Genomic DNA, 18,997 nt, shown 5'->3' on the forward strand with positions numbered 1-18,997 from the left:
ATCCAAAACACACCCGAATCCGACAAAAAATTTTCAGGGAGGTTTTGCCAAAACGCGTCCGAATCCAAAACACGGCCGCGGAACCGAATCCAAAACCAAAGCACAAAACCCGAAAAATTTCCGGTGCACATCACTACTTACTATATGTAATAGCCTGCCAAATGCAGACTCTGGTGAGATTCTGGCAAGTCCACTCGTATGTTTAAATTGGCAATCATTTAAAATGCAACACCAACCTGGTTTTGCCATTTAAATGATTGACACTTTAATAGTATGCACAGACTCTTACCAGAGTCTGCATCTAACAGGCTTTTAGATGACTCGCTATGTTGGAACATCTTAGAGAGACAGTGATGCTGTTTTCCGTGGATCACCTAAGTGGGAACGATATTGTGCATTCATCATTGGAAGAAGTACATCAAGAAACACCTTCATACACTGGGGGAGATTCAATTGTTTGAAAAGTCGGTTGGGTGTCTGTTTTTTTCAGTCTATTAGATAGGAAAAAACAGATTCCCAACTGACTTTTCAAACATTTGAATCTCCCCCATTGTCTTTACTTGCCTGGTTCTGCTAAGTGATACTGTACTACTGTCTACTCTTGGATATATGTTTTCATTAACGCTGTCTTTCAAGATAGAGCTTTTTAACAGACTACCTTATTTTAAAGTGGCTAGTAATATGATTTTGCACACTAATTGAAGCAAGACACTATTCTTATATAATGGAGAGAATCTGCCTCTTTAATGGAGAGAATCGTAATTGGAATAATTGTATACATGGGAAATTATGAACACAATTTATTTACAATTGAAATATTTCCCATATATTTATAGCTCAAATTACCTAGCGTATTTACAGGAGGCATGCTACTGTCCACAGATTAAAGCAGCACTATTGTCCCCACAGTACAGCAGCCGGTGCCCCTTCAACTGTATACTAGCCAGTATTGCAGCTAGTGTCTTTCCTTTACAAGATATCAGCCTACTAAGTGTCACACTCCCCTCCTAGTGTTGCAGGCAGGGTCCTAAAGCTATACCATAGTACGGCCACAAAGGACCTCCTTCCCTAATATATAGCAGTCAATTACCACTTTCACACCAACAGTATAGAAGCCAAGATTTTCCCTTCTCCCATAGTATATCAGCCATGGCCTCCTCAAGTATAATAGCCATAAGTAAGTTCCACATATGGCAAAGAATCCATGCAATCAATGTACATCCACACAGTGTTCTCCACATACTGCTACACAGGGACATTAAGCCTTATATAGAGATAAAGTGGACACAGATTAAGTACCAGCCAATCAGCTCCTAACTGTCATTTTTCTAAAATAGCCTGTACACGGCAGTTAGGAGCTGATTGACTGGTACTTTATCTCCGTCAACTTTATCTCCATCCAAGGCTTAGTAAATAGACCTCTAGGAGTAATAGAACTCTCAGCCACTAATAGTGGCTGCCAGGTTGGATGATGACTCTAATCTAGATCATCACAAAAAAAGTGTTAACTTTCACTATGTCACCCACAATTTATTCCTATAATTGAAAGAACAGACACAATTGTTAGTGAACATTATTTTAATTAAACTTTTAGAGAAAAATATAATTTGAAGCTACAAACTTTAGATTACACATACAGTATATCCAAGATCATTACTTAATTAATCTTCTTGTAGGCTGAATACTACACAAGCCTAACTTTATCAATATTCTGACATCATCATTGGACCACATTTTGATAAACTGTCTTCGTTTGCAGCAATTCAGCAATATAGTCGTCTTCATATCCTAATATGCTTTTCAAAACCTCAGCCGTGTGCTGCCCTAGAACGGGAGGTGCCTTCGGAGCAGACATGTTGAATTTGTTGAATCTTACCGCAGGACCTACAGATATAAAGATTACAGTTGTTACATATTATAGCTCAAATTCAAAAATGCATTATATGTCTTTACTGATACTCTTATTAAATCATTAAAAGGAATATGATACAGTAGTAGTAGTAGTAGTAGTAGTAGTAGTAGTAGTAGTAGTGATGATCAGAAGAGGATCGCTGATCAGTAGCTGCTGTAGAATGGATACTAAGGCAGGAACTAGTATAAATGGAAAGGATGGGTGGGTTGGAAGATACAGTAATGCAAAGAAAGTCTATAACACAGTGAGACGGGTTGGAATATCTGTATAACCACATAAATGCATCTTTCTCAAGTTCTCTTTGGTAATTAGTGATCTCAGAGAAGAGTGTCCATTATTTATTACATGTGAAGTAGTTTTATCATATACAGTAAGCAAAAAATGTTAACATTTTAGTATTTTTATTACAATCACTTTAAATTATTCTACTTGCTTAACAATAAACTCAAAAATAAAAGCTGTCAGCCTATCACATTGGGGTAAATTTACTAAGGTGGGGGTTTCTTTAGAACTGGTGATGTTGCTCATAGCAATCAATCAGATTCTACTTAACATGTATCTAGTTGCTACTAGAATATAATAGATAGAATCTAGTTGGTTGCTATGGGCAACATCACCAGTTCTAAAAAAAAAAAACCTCCCACCTTAGTAAATTTACTCCATAGTGTCCATTTAAGATCATACCTTTTCCATGACAAAGATAATACACATCATAGTAGTTCATACAAAAGTGTGAATATCTACTTCATTATACGCTTTCTCCACCATATTTAGATAATACTGCCCACGGTACCATCATCACCATCCGTGTTCCTGGCCCCAGTCAATCAAATCTCCCCATGGGAGATAGCGGGAAGGGACCTGCCAATGGTTATTGTTTGTGGCTGACCAATATCTTCCTATTGGTTTCTGTGGTCACAGCATGCAGTTTGGGAGGAGGTCAGAATGGTAATCTCCAGCCTGCAAGTGCTGCCTGCAGGAGGGGGATCTGGATCTTAAAAAGCGACTGCACCAAGGAATCACACTTCCTTCACTCAACAGATTAGTATTCATACATTGGAAATACAAAAATGTTTAATTTTTTACTCAAAAACACCTCTGAAGTATTATAGGAAATAATGCACCTACTGTAGTTACAGTTTATGGTTAAAGACCATTGTGATATTCCCAGTTGAAGGTGCATTATCCCATATACTGTATACAGTATCTATTTTTTTCATTTGTTATTTTAAATGATATGAATACAAATAAAAGTAACCCCTTTGTATGAGACGTGGAAGAATTATCTAATAAAGCAGAAACCTCTAATAAAATCTCTCTTGAGAACTCTTCAAAAGGCTCATTGTGCGCTAGGGCCGTAACAGTTTTGAGGTCATTTAAAACAAGCTAAACTGTTTGCCTGTGGCATTTTAGGTAGACTCTGCCAAGCAAACTGGTCAGGCCATAGAACTAATCAATCACCTAAAAGCATTTTTCTGGTAACAATTTTGTGGTTTGTGTTTTATTAGGTCACAAAACTATTCTTGAAACTTTTTGAACAGTGCTATTTGTTTGCAAGCTGCCCAGACAATAATACAATTCAAGAGAGTCTAGCAGTGAAAGTATGAGGATCCACCTAATGTGGTGAATATTAGATTAACCTTATTAGCATGAAAGCAACTTAAGTAGAAACATATACAAAAACAGTATATACATAAATAGTGATCTGCAGAAATTTTGAAGCAAGCAAATAACTACTATATAAGGCTATATTAAGCAACAAGTTATAAATTATGTTTTACACATATTTGCTTCTATTCACCCAAATACTGAATACTGTATGTTGTTTCTTTGGCTGTAAGTAATGCTATATGATAAACAGAGAACACCTTTGTAAAGCAGCCTGGTCAGCAAGGCAATAAGAACGAAAGCCAATGTGGTTTCTGCAAAATATGTTTTACAGTCATACCATGGTATAAAACAACTTTGTTAGTAAGAACCCCCATGATAGACCTCATTCCTCATGAATACTGTTGATGCAATCAAGAATTAGCTATATTATAGTGAAAGACTTCTCTTTTATAATAAAAAAACACAGATTGCATTTTCAGCATTTAATTGGAAAGAAAATGTTGTTAAATGTTTAACTTTATGTTACATGTTTAATGCTAAATAACATACTATCCAAGCCAACACACTTTTCCCAGTAACTAACTCTTGTGTGTCTAAATTAGTGCCGCTTAAGGAGAAGGGTCACCTAAGAATGACACTATCTTCCAGACCATAAGACTCACCAGGATTTTACAGGTATTTACATAAAGGAGAAAACGGTTGTAGAGAATGAAAATCGAAGATAAAATGTTAATGGAAATTGTACCTTCAAAATAAAAAAAAATTATTATAATTAAATTTTATATGAAATTGGAGATGCAAAATAAAATAAAATAGTTCAACAAAATATAGTTTTATCTTATATTTAATAATAATTTTGGTATGATTAGATCTTATACATCAAATAGAATAATCTACAACACTGTTCACTGTCCAGATCAATTATAAACCAGCCTATGAATGATGATGAATCCTCACTTAGATACAGTATTTTACCTACAGTATTGTACATCTAACAGTAAAGACTAGGGAGTCTTAATAAAACTCCTATTGTCATACTGTGATCAGCCATACTGAATAGTGGTGTGTGTACAAGCCAGCAGCATTAATGCAATGAGATGTCCAGCAGGACCTGCTGTATACAGTTGCTGAAAGGAAGCAGAGGAGTGTCCATTTGTGCTAAACTGATGTATGCTGTCCAGGCAGATAATGAAACAGAATGATACTATGGTATGACAGGAACTGCACTGTTAAAACAAAAAACAAAAATGAATCAATATATATTTTTTTTAAACAGACTTCATACAATGGGGGAGCGGTGGGGCTGGACTGCACAACCTATTACTAAATATATCAAGAGGTGCTATCATGCTGAGGCTTCTAATACTATGCTGGAGGAAGAGAGATGCAGATGCACACTCCTAGCACTAAGAGCACTGGTAGTAAAAAAAAAAAATGTAAAAAATAAACCCTCACAATGAACTTGGAGTATAATTGAAGTTATTAGCACATACATACACCCTGCAAATGCCACAAGTGGCCCCAGTACTATCCACCTGGGGCTCATTGTCACTATTAAGCCCCGTGGCGCGCGCGCTCCTGAAAAACTGGGCGTGGTCTCTGAAAAAGTGGGCGGGGTCTCACAACTTCATATTATCACACTATAAATAAATAAATATATTTTCACACCCCCTCTACGCACACAATTAGCAGCATTACACATAACAGCTACAGTAGTGTTCCTTACACACAATGTCTCCAGTATAGTGCTAGCTACCCATAATGTCTACAGTAGTGCAGTGCCAGATAGACATGACATGCCCCGCAGCAGTGCCAGCTACACATGACATGCCCCCAGCAGTGCCAGCTACACGACATACCCCCCAGCAGTGCCAGATAGACATGATATACCCCCCAGCAGTGCCAGATAGACAGGACATGCCCTGCTGCAGTGCCAGCTACACATGATATGCCCCACAGCAGTGCCAGCTACACATGATAGTGTTCACTCTAGGATTTTTTTAGGGCAGGGGTGTTGATCATGGGGAGGGCACATTTTGCATTTGGGAGGGCACATATTTAAGTTAGAAGGGCAAAATTATGTACATACTGTAATGCTTGTCGCTCCGTTCAAAACCATGGACCTTGCGCGCCGAAGGCGCGCATCAAAAATTTAGGGGCGTTGCTTCGTGGGGAAGGGGCGCGGCCACATAATAGTGGCAATTCGCATTACGCCACACAGTAGTGCAGCTAATACACATTGCACCAGGTAGAACCTCCTATACACACTGCGACAGGTAGAGCACGTTAAGACACTTTGTGCCAGGCAGAGCACGTTAGACACTTTGCGCCAGTCAGAGCACGTTAAGACACTTTGTGCCAGGCAGAGCACGTTAGACACTTTGTGCCAGGCAGAGCACGTTAGACCCTTTGCGCCAGGCAGAGCACGTTAGACACTTTGCGCCAGGCAGAGCACGTTAGACACTTTGCGCCAGGCAGAGCACGTTAGACACTTTGCGCCAGGCAGAGCACGTTAGACACTTTGCGCCAGGCAGAGCACGTTAGACACTTTGCGCCAGGCAGAGCACGTTAGACACTTTGCGCCAGCAGTGCCAAATGCACATGACATGCCCCCCCAGCAGTGCCAAATGCACATGACATGCCCCCCCAGCAGTGCGAGAAACATAATTGCCCCAACAGTGCCAGATACATAAATGCCCCCCACAGTGCCAGATACATAAATGCCCCCCACAGTGCCAGATACATAAATGCCCCCCACAGTGCCAGATATATAAATGCCCCCCACAGTGCCAGATACATAAATGCCCCCCACAGTGCCAGATACATAAATACCCCCCACAGTGCCAGATACATTAATGCCCCTTCACAGTGCCAGATAAATGCCCCCACAGTGCCAGATACATTAATGCCCCCTCACAGTGCCAGATAAATGCCGCCACATTGCCAGATACATCAATGCCCCCCCCAGTGCCAGATATGCCCCCACAGACCCAGATAGATACATGACCCCACAGTGCCACAAATGCCCCCACAGTGCCAGATACATTAATGCCCCCTCGCAGTGCCAGATAAATGCAGCCACAGTGCCAGATACATCAATGCCCCCCCCCCCCCCAGTGCCAGATATGCCCTCACAGACCCAGATAGATACATGACCCCACAGTGCCAGAAATGCCCCCACAGTGCCAGATACATTAATGCCCCCTCACAGTGCACAGATAAATGCCCCCACAGTGCCAGATAAATGCCCCCCCCACAGTGCCAGATAAATGAATGCCCCCCACAGTGCCAGATAAATGCCCCCCACAGTGCCAGATAAATGCCCCCCACAGTGCCAGATAAATGCCCCCCACAGTGCCACATATGCCCCCAGTACCTGCTGTGCCGAGGGAGGGGGAGTGCTGCTGTGCGCGCCGCTGACCGACACAACTGTGCGCGCTGTGCGGTGCCGGTGTCTGACATCAGACGCCGGCGCGGCATAGCGCACACAGCGCACACAGCGGGAGGGAGGACAGCAGGGGAGATCAGGGCCGGCTCCAGGCTCCGACATGGCGGCGCCAGCGCGCGGCGCCCTTTAAGGGTGGCGCCCTGCGCGACCGCTCGAGTCGAACATGCCTCGAGCCGGCCCTGGTTTTGCCTAACTGCTAACAAATTTGCTGCTGCGATCAACTCTGAATTACCCCCCTAGTCAGATGTGTAATCCCCTTAACAAAGAACTCCAAGTGTGGAGTCATAGTGAAAAAACAGCGTCTGGACTCATAAGCTAAGAGCTGGTGCTTCTATTATATGGTGAAGTGTGCAAAAAACAGCATCCCACTAGTTATCGCTGTGATAAAGTGTGCTGAGGCTTTTCCAGATCCCAGTTTGGTCATGGTGGTCTAGGCAAAAAATTATTAACATCCAACCCATCTTTGTCTCTGCAGCAAACTGTGTTTAAGGCAGAGTTCCTAAATGTGGTCCTCAAGATACCCTAACAGTCCAGGTTTTAAGGATATCCATGGCTGAGCACAGATGGTTAAATCAAATTGATTGAGGTATTAAGTCACCTGTGGCCAAGCATGGATATCCTTAAAAGCTGGACCATTAGGGTGCTTTGAGGACCCTGTTTAAAAACTTATGGTTTAAAGGACAAAGGGTTCTTACTGTACTTGCAAAAAAAATAAAAAAAATCTTACTTTTTTTTAATCTCTCTCTCTCTTTGCTAAAATTATGTTTTAAAATGTTCTGTTTTTAAAGGCGCACATCAGTCTAAAGCCTCAAAGCAATCCGTCAGGAGAAAGCTTTGTGCACATAAGCAAAATTTCTCCAAGCATCAGAAACTGGTCTGTGGCTACTGTTTTCAGTATTTAAGAATGTGGATTTATTGTAACTGGTACTAGTAGATTGTAAATGCTACGCACTGTACCAGTAAAGGAATGTAAGCAACACTGCAATCTAACAGATTGACAGACCTTGACATTTACACTATAAACAGTTTATCTTGATGATGGAAGTTACTTTGCAGGACAAAAAATAGTGTAATTCAAATATAATTACAGGTACTGTGTATGTGTGTGTGTATGTATGTATATATATATATATGTGATTCTAATATGGGTGTATAAATGTGTAAGGTCATCCTCTCTTTATATAACATCCACCAACAGTCATCTAATTATATCAGATTATAGATTAAGAGCGCTCCATAGAGATATTTCTTCTTTTATATATATATATATATATATATATATATATATATATATATATATTTATTTCTTCATTATGCATTATTTCAATTTATATTTGTTATCCCCGGTTCTGGAGAGTTCTACTCTTCATATACTGTACCATGCAAAATATGAGTCTTATTTATTTATAAAGTCAGCTGCTACTGTAAAAGCAGTAAGTAGAAAGTAAGAGTAAGAGGGACTGATTCACTTACAATATTCGTAAGGTTTCATGCGAGCCACCACACGTTACAGTAGATAAACCCTCGTTTATCTTTTCTCGCACCGCTGTGGGACTTGAGAAAAATTATAAAGGTTTCCGATCTTAATATCCAAGTGAGTCACCACACGATGCTCTGTCTAATAACCCTTTTCTCTAACGTCCTAGTGGATGCTGGGCACTCCGAAAGGACCATGGGGAATAGCGGCTCCGCAGGAGACTGGGCACAACTAAAAGAAAGCTTTTAGACTACCTGGTGTGCACTGGCTCCTCCCACTATGACCCTCCTCCAAGCCTCAGTTAGATTTCTGTGCCCGGCCGAGCTGGATGCACACTAGGGGCTCTCCTGAGCTCCTAGAAAGAAAGTTTATTTTAGGTTTTTTATTTTACAGTGAGACCTGCTGGCAACAGGCTCACTGCATCGAGGGACTAAGGGGAGAAGAAGCGAACCTACCTGCTTGCAGCTAGCTTGGGCTTCTTAGGCTACTGGACACCATTAGCTCCAGAGGGATCGACCGCATGGAACTGGCCTTGGTGTTCGTTCCCGGAGCCGCGCCGCCGTCCCCCTTATAGAGCCAGAAGCAAGAAGAGGTCCGGAAAATCGGCGGCAGAAGACATCAGTCTTCACCAAGGTAGCGCACAGCACTGCAGCTGTGCGCCATTGCTCCTCATACACACTTCACACTCAGGTCACTGAGGGTGCAGGGCGCTGGGGGGGGGGGGGGGGGGCGCCCTGAGCAGCAATATAAACACCTTGGCTGGCAAATATATCACAATATATAGCCCCAGAGGCTATATATGTGATAAATACCCCTGCCAGAATCCATAAAAAAGCGGGAGAAAAGTCAGCGAAAAAGGGGCGGAGCTATCTCCCTCAGCACACTGGCGCCATTTTCTCTTCACAGTACAGCTGGAAGACAGCTCCCCAGGCTCTCCCCTGTAGTTTGCAGGCTCAAAGGGTTAAAAAGAGAGGGGGGGCACTAAATTTAGGCGCAATATTGTATATACAAGCAGCTATTGGGAAAAATTCACTCAATATAGTGTTAATCCCTAAATTATATAGCGCTCTGGTGTGTGCTGGCATACTCTCTCTCTGTCTCCCCAAAGGGCTGTGTGGGGTCCTGTCCTCAATCAGAGCATTCCCTGTGTGTGTGCGGTGTGTCGGTACGGCTGTGTCGACACGTTTGATGAGGAGGCTTATGTGGTGGCAGAGCAGATGCCGATAAATGTGATGTCGCCCCCTGTGGGGCCGACACCAGAGTGGATGGATAGGTGGAAGGTATAAACTAGTGATGAGCACCGGAAATTTTTCGGGTTTTGTGTTTTGGTTTTGGTTTTGGGTTCGGTTCCGCGGCCGTGTTTTGGGTTCGAACGCGTTTTGGCAAAACCTCACCGAATTTTTTTTGTCGGATTCGGGTGTGTTTTGGATTCGGTTGTTTTTTTCAAAAAACCCTAAAAAACAGCTTAAATCATAGAATTTGGGGTTCATTTTGATCCCAAAGTATTATTAACCTCAATAACCATAATTTCCACTCATTTTCAGTAGTGATGAGCGGGTTCGGTTCCTCGGAATCCGAACCCCCCCGAACTTCAGCCTTTTTACACGGATCCGAGGCAGACTCGGATCTTTCCGCCTTGCTCGGCTAACCCGAGCGCGCCCGAACGTCATCATCCCGCTGTCGGATTCTCGCGAGGCTCGTATTCTATCGCGAGACTCGGATTCTATATAAGGAGCCGCGCGTCGCCGCCATTTTCACACGTGCATTGAGATTCATAGGGAGAGGACGTGGCTGGCGTCCTCTCCATTTAGATTAGAAGAGAGAGAGTGAGAGTGAGACACTTGATTTACTGGAGCTTAGGAGTACTCAGAGAGTGCAGAGTTCACTAGTGACTGACCAGTGACCACCAGTGCAGTTTTTTTATTATATTATTATTTAATATAATCCGTTCTCTGCCTGAAAAAAAACGATACACAGTGACACAGTAACAGTATACCATATCTGTGCTCAGCCTCAGTGTGCTGCACCATCTATGTATATCTGACTGTGCTGAGTGCTCAGTGCTCACACAGCTTAATTGTGGGGGAGACTGGGGAGCAGTAGCAGGAGTACATATTATTTAACAGTGCACACTTTTGCTGCCAGAGTGCCACTGCCAGTGTGACTGACCAGTGACCACTGTCTGACCACCAGTATATTGTGATTGTCTGCCTGAAAAAGTTAAACACTCGTCGTGTGGTGTTTTTATTCTATAAACGCATTCTGCTGACAGTGTCCAGCAGGTCCGTCATTAATTATATAATATATACCTGTCCGGCTGCAGTAGTGATATATATATATATTTTTTATATCATTATCATCCAGTCTATATTAGCAGCAGACGCAGTACGGTAGTCCACGGCTGTAGCTACCTCTGTGTCGGCAGTCGCTCGTCCATCCATAATTGTATACCACCTACCTGTGGTGTTTTTTTTTTTTCTATCTTCTTGATACTACTAGTAGCTTACTTTAGGAGTCTGCAGTGCTGCTGACAGTGTCCAGCAGGTCCGTCATTATATAATATATACCTGTCCGGCTGCAGTAGTGATATATATATATATTTTTTATATCATTATCATCCAGTCTATATTAGCAGCAGACGCAGTACGGTAGTCCACGGCTGTAGCTACCTCTGTGTCGGCAGTCGCTCGTCCATCCATAATTGTATACCACCTACCTGTGGTGTTTTTTTTTTTCTATCTTCTTGATACTACTAGTAGCTTACTTTAGGAGTCTGCAGTGCTGCTGACAGTGTCCAGCAGGTCCGTCATTATATAATATATACCTGTCCGGCTGCAGTAGTGATATATATATATATTTTTTATATCATTATCATCCAGTCTATATTAGCAGCAGACGCAGTACGGTAGTCCACGGCTGTAGCTACCTCTGTGTCGGCAGTCGCTCGTCCATCCATAATTGTATACCACCTACCTGTGGTGTTTTTTTTTTTTTCTATCTTCTTGATACTACTAGTAGCTTTCTTTAGGAGTCTGCAGTGCTGCTGACAGTGTCCAGCAGGTCCGTCATTATATAATATATACCTGTCCGGCTGCAGTAGTGATATATATATATATATATTTTTTATATCATTATCATCCAGTCTATATTAGCAGCAGACGCAGTACGGTAGTCCACGGCTGTAGCTACCTCTGTGTCGGCAGTCGCTCGTCCATCCATAATTGTATACCACCTACCTGTGGTGTTTTTTTTTTTTTCTATCTTCTTGATACTACTAGTAGCTTACTTTAGGAGTCTGCAGTGCTGCTGACAGTGTCCAGCAGGTCCGTCATTATATAATATATACCTGTCCGGCTGCAGTAGTGATATATATATATATTTTTTATATCATTATCATCCAGTCTATATTAGCAGCAGACGCAGTACGGTAGTCCACGGCTGTAGCTACCTCTGTGTCGGCAGTCGCTCGTCCATCCATAAGTATACTAGTATCCATCCATCTCCATTGTTTACCTGAGGTGCCTTTTAGTTGTGCCTATTAAAATATGGAGAACAAAAATGTTGAGGTTCCAAAAATAGGGAAAGATCAAGATCGACTTCCACCTCGTGCTGAAGCTGCTGCCACTAGTCATGGCCGAGACGATGAAATGCCAGCAACGTCGTCTGCCAAGGCCGATGCCCAATGTCATAGTACAGAGCATGTAAAATCCAAAACACCAAATATCAGTAAAAAAAGGGCTCAAAAATCTAAAATAAAATTGTCAGAGGAGAAGCGTAAACTTGCCAATATGCCATTTACCACACGGAGTGGCAAGGAACGGCTGAGGCCCTGGCCTATGTTCATGGCTAGTGGTTCAGCTTCACATGAGGATGGAAGCACTCAGCCTCTCGCTAGAAAAATTAAAAGACTCAAGCTGGCAAAAGCACAGCAAAGAACTGTGCGTTCTTCGAAATCACAAATCCACAAGGAGAGTCCAATTGTGTCGTTTGCGATGCCTGACCTTCCCAACACTGGACGTGAAGAGCATGCGCCTTCCACCATTTGCACGCCCCCTGCAAGTGCTGGAAGGAGCACCCGCAGTCCAGTTCCTGATAGTCAGATTGAAGATGTCAGTGTTGAAGTACACCAGGATGAGGAGGATATGGGTGTTGCTGGCGCTGGGGAGGAAATTGACCAGGAGGATTCTGATGGTGAGGTGGTTTGTTTAAGTCAGGCACCCGGGGAGACACCTGTTGTCCGTGGGAGGAATAGGGCCATTGACATGCCTGGTGAAAATACCAAAAAAATCAGCTCTTCGGTGTGGAAGTATTTCAACAGAAATGCGGACAACATTTGTCAAGCCGTGTGATGCCTTTGTCAAGCTGTAATAAGTAGGGGTAAGGACGTTAACCACCTCGGAACATCCTCCCTTATACGTCACCTGCAGCGCATTCATCATAAGTCAGTGACAAGTTCAAAAACTTTGGGCGACAGCGGAAGCAGTCCACTGACCAGTAAATCCCTTCCTCTTGTAACCAAGCTCACGCAAACCACCCCACCAACTCCCTCAGTGTCAATTTCCTCCTTCCCCAGGAATGCCAATAGTCCTGCAGGCCATGTCACTGGCAATTCTGACGAGTCCTCTCCTGCCTGGGATTCCTCTGATGCATCCTTGCGTGTAACGCCTACTGCTGCTGGCGCTGCTGTTGTTGCTGCTGGGAGTCGATGGTCATCCCAGAGGGGAAGTCGTACTCGTAAGACCACTTTTACTACTTCCACCAAGCAATTGACTGTCCAACAGTCCTTTGCGAGGAAGATGAAATATCACAGCAGTCATCCTGCTGCAAAGCGGATAACTGAGGCCTTGGCATCCTGGGCGGTGAGAAACGTGGTTCCGGTATCCATCATTACTGCAGAGGCAACTAGAGACTTGTTGGAGGTACTGTGTCCCCGGTACCAAATACCATCTAGGTTCCATTTCTCTAGGCAGGCGATACCGAAAATGTACACAGACCTCAGAAAAAGACTCACCAGTGTCCTAAAAAATGCAGTTGTACCCAATGTCCACTTAACCACGGACATGTGGACAAGTGGAGCAGGGCAGGCTCAGGACTATATGACTGTGACAGCCCACTGGGTAGATGTATGGACTCCCGCCGCAAGAACAGCAGCGGCGGCACCAGTAGCAGGATCTCGCAAACGCCAACTCTTTCCTAGGCAGGCTACGCTTTGTATCACCGCTTTCCAGAATACGCACACAGCTAAAAACCTCTTACGGCAACTGAGGAAGATCATCGCAGAATGGCTTACCCCAATTGGACTCTCCTGTGGATTTGTGGCATCGGACAACGCCAGCAATATTGTGTGTGCATTAAATATGGGCAAATTCCAGCACGTCCCATGTTTTGCACATACCTTGAATTTGGTGGTGCAGAATTATTTAAAAAACGAGAGGGGCGTGCAAGAGATGCTGTCGGTGGCCAGAAGAATTGCGGGACACTTTCGGCGTACAGGCACCACGTACAGAAGACTGGAGCACCACCAAAAACGCCTGAACCTGCCCTGCCATCATCTGAAGCAAGAAGTGGTAACGAGGTGGAATTCAACCCTCTATATGCTTCAGAGGTTGGAGGAGCAGCAAAAGGCCATTCAAGCCTATACAACTGAGCACGATATAGGAGGTGGAATGCACCTGTCTCAAGCGCAGTGGAGAATGATTTCAACGTTGTGCAAGGTTCTGCAACCTTTTGAACTTGCCACACGTGAAGTCAGTTCAGACACTGCCAGCCTGAGTCAGGTCATTCCCCTCATCAGGCTTTTGCAGAAGAAGCTGGAGACATTGAAGGAGGAGCTGACACAGAGCGATTCCGCTAGGCATGTGGGACTTGTGGATGGAGCCCTTAATTTGCTTAACAAGGATTCACGGGTGGTCAATCTGTTGAAATCAGAGCACTACATTTTGGCCACCGTGCTCGATCCTAGATTTAAAACCTACCTTGGATCTCTCTTTCCGGCAGACACAAGTCTGCTGGGGTTGAAAGACCTGCTGGTGACAAAATTGTCAAGTCAAGCGGAACGCGACCTGTCAACATCTCCTCCTTCACATTCTCCCGCAACTGGGGGTGCGAGGAAAAGGCTCAGAATTCCGAGCCCACCCGCTGGCGGTGATGCAGGGCAGTCTGGAGCGACTGCTGATGCTGACATCTGGTCCGGACTGAAGGACCTGACAACGATTACGGACATGTCGTCTACTGTCACTGCATATGATTCTCTCCCCATTGAAAGAATGGTGGAGGATTATATGAGTGACCGCATCCAAGTAGGCACGTCAGACAGTCCGTACTTATACTGGCAGGAAAAAGAGGCAATTTGGAGGCCGTTGCACAAACTGGCTTTATTCTACCTAAGTTGCCCTCCCACAAGTGTGTACTCCGAAAGAGTGTTTAGTGCCGCCGCTCACCTTGTCAGCAATCGGCGTACGAGGTTACATCCAGAAAATGTGGAGAAGATGATGTTCATTAAAATTAATTATAATCAATTCCTCCGTGGAGACATTGACCAGCAGCAATTGCCTCCACAAAGTACACAGGGAGCTGAGATGGTGGATTCCAGTGGGGACGAATTGATAATCTGTGAGGAGGGGGATGAACACGGTGATATATCGGAGGATGATGATGAGGTTGACATCTTGCCTCTGTAGAGCCAGTTTGTGCAAGGAGAGATTAATTGCTTCTTTTTTGGTGGGGGTCCAAACCAACCCGTCATTTCAGTCACAGTCGTGTGGCAGACCCTGTCACTGAAATGATGGGTTGGTTAAAGTGTGCATGTCCTGTTTATACAACATAAGGGTGGGCGGGAGGGCCCAAGGACAATTCCATCTTGCACCTCTTTTTTCTTTCATTTTTCTTTGCGTCATGTGCTGTTTGGGGGGTGTTTTTTGGAAGGGCCATCCTGCGTGACACTGCAGTGCCACTCCTAGATGGGCCAGGTGTTTGTGTCGGCCACTAGGGTCGCTTAGCTTACTCACACAGCTACCTCATTGTGCCTCTTTTTTTTCTTCTTTGCGTCATGTGCTGCTGTTTGGGGAGTGTTTTTTGGAAGGGCCATCCTGCGTGACACTGCAGTGCCACTCCTAGATGGGCCAGGTGTTTGTGTCGGCCACTAGGGTCGCTTAGCTTACTCACACAGCTACCTCTTTGCGCCTCTTTTTTTCTTTGCGTCATGTGCTGCTTGGGGAGTGTTTTTTGGAAGGGCCATCCTGCGTGACACTGCAGTGCCACTCCTAGATGGGCCAGTTGTTTGTGTTGGCCACTAGGGTCGCTTAGCTTACTCACACAGCTACCTCATTGCGCCTCTTTTTTTCTTTGCGTCATGTGCTGTTTGGGGAGTGTTTTTTGGAAGGGCCATCCTGCGTGACACTGCAGTGCCACTCCTAGATGGGCCAGGTGTTTGTGTCGGCCACTTGGGTCGCTTAGCTTAGCCATCCAGCGACCTCGGTGCAAATTTTAGGACTAAAAATAATATTGTGAGGTGTGAGGTGTTCAGAATAGACTGAAAATGAGTGGAAATTATGGTTATTGAGGTTAATAATACTTTGGGATCAAAATGAACCCCAAATTCTATGATTTAAGCTGTTTTTTAGGGTTTTTTGAAAAAAACACCCGAATCCAAAACACACCCGAATCAGACAAAAAAAATTCGGTGAGGTTTTGCCAAAACGCGTTCGAACCCAAAACACGGCCGCGGAACCGAACCCAAAACCAAAACACAAAACCTGAAAAATTTCCGGTGCTCATCACTAATTTTCAGTCTATTCTGAACACCTCACACCTCACAATATTATTTTTAGTCCTAAAATTTGCCCCGAGGTCGCTGGATGGCTAAGCTAAGCGACCCAAGTGGCCGACACAAACACCTGGCCCATCTAGGAGTGGCACTGCAGTGTCACGCAGGATGGCCCTTCCAAAAAACACTCCCCAAACAGCACATGACGCAAAGAAAAAAAGAGGCGCAATGAGGTAGCTGTGTGAGTAAGCTAAGCGACCCTAGTGGCCGACACAAACACCTGGCCCATCTAGGAGTGGCACTGCAGTGTCACGCAGGATGGCCCTTCCAAAAAACACTCCCCAAACAGCACATGACGCAAAGAAAAAAAGAGGCGCAATGAGGTAGCTGTGTGAGTAAGCTAAGCGACCCTAGTGGCCGACACAAACACCTGGCCCATCTAGGAGTGGCACTGCAGTGTCACGCAGGATGGCCCTTCCAAAAAACACTCCCCAAACAGCACATGACGCAAAGAAAAAAAGAGGCGCAATGAGGTAGCTGTGTGAGTAAGCTAAGCGACCCTAGTGGCCGACACAAACACCTGGCCCATCTAGGAGTGGCACTGCAGTGTCACGCAGGATGGCCCTTCCAAAAAACACTCCCCAAACAGCAGCACATGACGCAAAGAAGAAAAAAAAGAGGCGCAATGAGGTACTTGTGTGAGTAAGCTAAGCGACCCTAGTGGCCGACACAAACACCTGGCCCATCTAGGAGTGGCACTGCAGTGTCACGCAGGATGGCCCTTCCAAAAAACACCCCCCAAACAGCACATGACGCAAAGAAAAATGAAATAAAAAGAGGTGCAAGATGGAATTGTCCTTGGGCCCTCCCACCCACCCTTATGTTGTATAAACAGGACATGCACACTTTAACCAACCCATCATTTCAGTGACAGGGTCTGCCACACGACTGTGACTGAAATGACGGGTTGGTTTGGACCCCCACCAAAAAAGAAGCAATTAATCTCTCCTTGCACAAACTGGCTCTACAGAGACAAGATGTCCACCTCATCATCATCCTCCGATATATCACCGTGTACATCCCCCTCCTCACAGATTATCAATTCGTCCCCACTGGAATCCACCATCTCAGCTCCCTGTGTACTTTGTGGAGGCAATTGCTGCTGGTCAATGTCTCCACGGAGGAATTGATTATAATTAATTTTAATGAACATCATCTTCTCCACATTTTCTGGATGTAACCTCGTACGCCGATTGCTGACAAGGTGAGCGGCGGCACTAAACACTCTTTCAGAGTACACACTTGTGGGAGGGCAACTTAGGTAGAATAAAGCCAGTTTGTGCAAGGGCCTCCAAATTGCCTCTTTTTCCTGCCAGTATAAGTACGGACTGTCTGACGTGCCTACTTGGATGCGGTCACTCATATAATCCTCCACCATTCTTTCAATGGGGAGAGAATCATATGCAGTGACAGTAGACGACATGTCCGTAATCGTTGTCAGGTCCTTCAGTCCGGACCAGATGTCAGCATCAGCAGTCGCTCCAGACTGCCCTGCATCACCGCCAGCGGGTGGGCTCGGAATTCTGAGCCTTTTCCTCGCACCCACAGTTGCGGGAGAATGTGAAGGAGGAGATGTTGACAGGTCGCGTTCCGCTTGACTTGACAATTTTGTCACCAGCAGTTCTTTGAACCCCAGCAGACTTGTGTCTGCCGGAAAGAGAGATCCAAGGTAGGTTTTAAATCTAGGATCGAGCACGGTGGCCAAAATGTAGTGCTCTGATTTCAACAGATTGACCTCCCGTGAATCCTTGTTAAGCGAATTAAGGGCTCCATCCACAAGTCCCACATGCCTAGCGGAATCGCTCCGTGTTAGCTCCTCCTTCAATGTCTCCAGCTTCTTCTGCAAAAGCCTGATGAGGGGAATGACCTGACTCAGGCTGGCAGTGTCTGAACTGACTTCACGTGTGGCAAGTTCAAAAGGTTGCAGAACCTTGCACAACGTTGAAATCATTCTCCACTGCGCTTGAGACAGGTGCATTCCACCTCCTATATCGTGCTCAGTTGTATAGGCTTGAATGGCCTTTTGCTGCTCCTCCAACCTCTGAAGCATATAGAGGGTTGAATTCCACCTCGTTACCACTTCTTGCTTCAGATGATGGCAGGGCAGGTTCAGGCGTTTTTGGTGGTGCTCCAGTCTTCTGTACGTGGTGCCTGTATGCCGAAAGTGTCCCGCAGTTCTTCTGGCCACCGACAGCATCTCTTGCACGCCCCTCTCGTTTTTTAAATAATTCTGCACCACCAAATTCAAGGTATGTGCAAAACATGGGACGTGCTGGAATTTGCCCATATTTAATGCACACACAATATTGCTGGCGTTGTCCGATGCCACAAATCCACAGGAGAGTCCAATTGGGGTAAGCCATTCTGCGATGATCTTCCTCAGTTGCCGTAAGAGGTTTTTAGCTGTGTGCGTATTCTGAAAAGCGGTGATACAAAGCGTAGCCTGCCTAGGAAAGAGTTGGCGTTTGCGAGATGCTGCTACTGGTGCCGCCGCTGCTGTTCTTGCGGCGGGAGTCCATACATCTACCCAGTGGGCTGTCACAGTCATATAGTCCTGAGCCTGCCCTGCTCCACTTGTCCACATGTCCGTGGTTAAGTGGACATTGGGTACAACTGCATTTTTTAGGACACTGGTGAGTCTTTTTCTGAGGTCTGTGTACATTTTCGGTATCGCCTGCCTAGAGAAATGGAACCTAGATGGTATTTGGTACCGGGGACACAGTA

The 18,997-nt window shown here is 44.8% G+C and overlaps 1 protein-coding gene across 1 annotated transcript in view; it reads right to left on the reverse strand.

Moving 5' to 3' along the window:
- Window positions 1-1,560: 1,560 nt before the first annotated feature.
- The window catches only part of SUGCT (succinyl-CoA:glutarate-CoA transferase), a 1,636,615-nt gene continuing 1,619,178 nt past the window's right edge, over window positions 1,561-18,997 (reverse strand). The window contains exon 14 of the mRNA XM_063924883.1: window positions 1,561-1,884. Coding sequence (XP_063780953.1) covers window positions 1,721-1,884 — 164 coding nt within the window. The 3' untranslated portion in view covers window positions 1,561-1,720. The remainder of the gene's footprint in view (window positions 1,885-18,997) is intronic.

The sequence above is a fragment of the Pseudophryne corroboree genome, chromosome 5 (genome assembly GCF_028390025.1).
Source record: "Pseudophryne corroboree isolate aPseCor3 chromosome 5, aPseCor3.hap2, whole genome shotgun sequence".
In the NCBI taxonomy this organism is placed as follows: Eukaryota; Metazoa; Chordata; class Amphibia; order Anura; family Myobatrachidae; genus Pseudophryne; species Pseudophryne corroboree.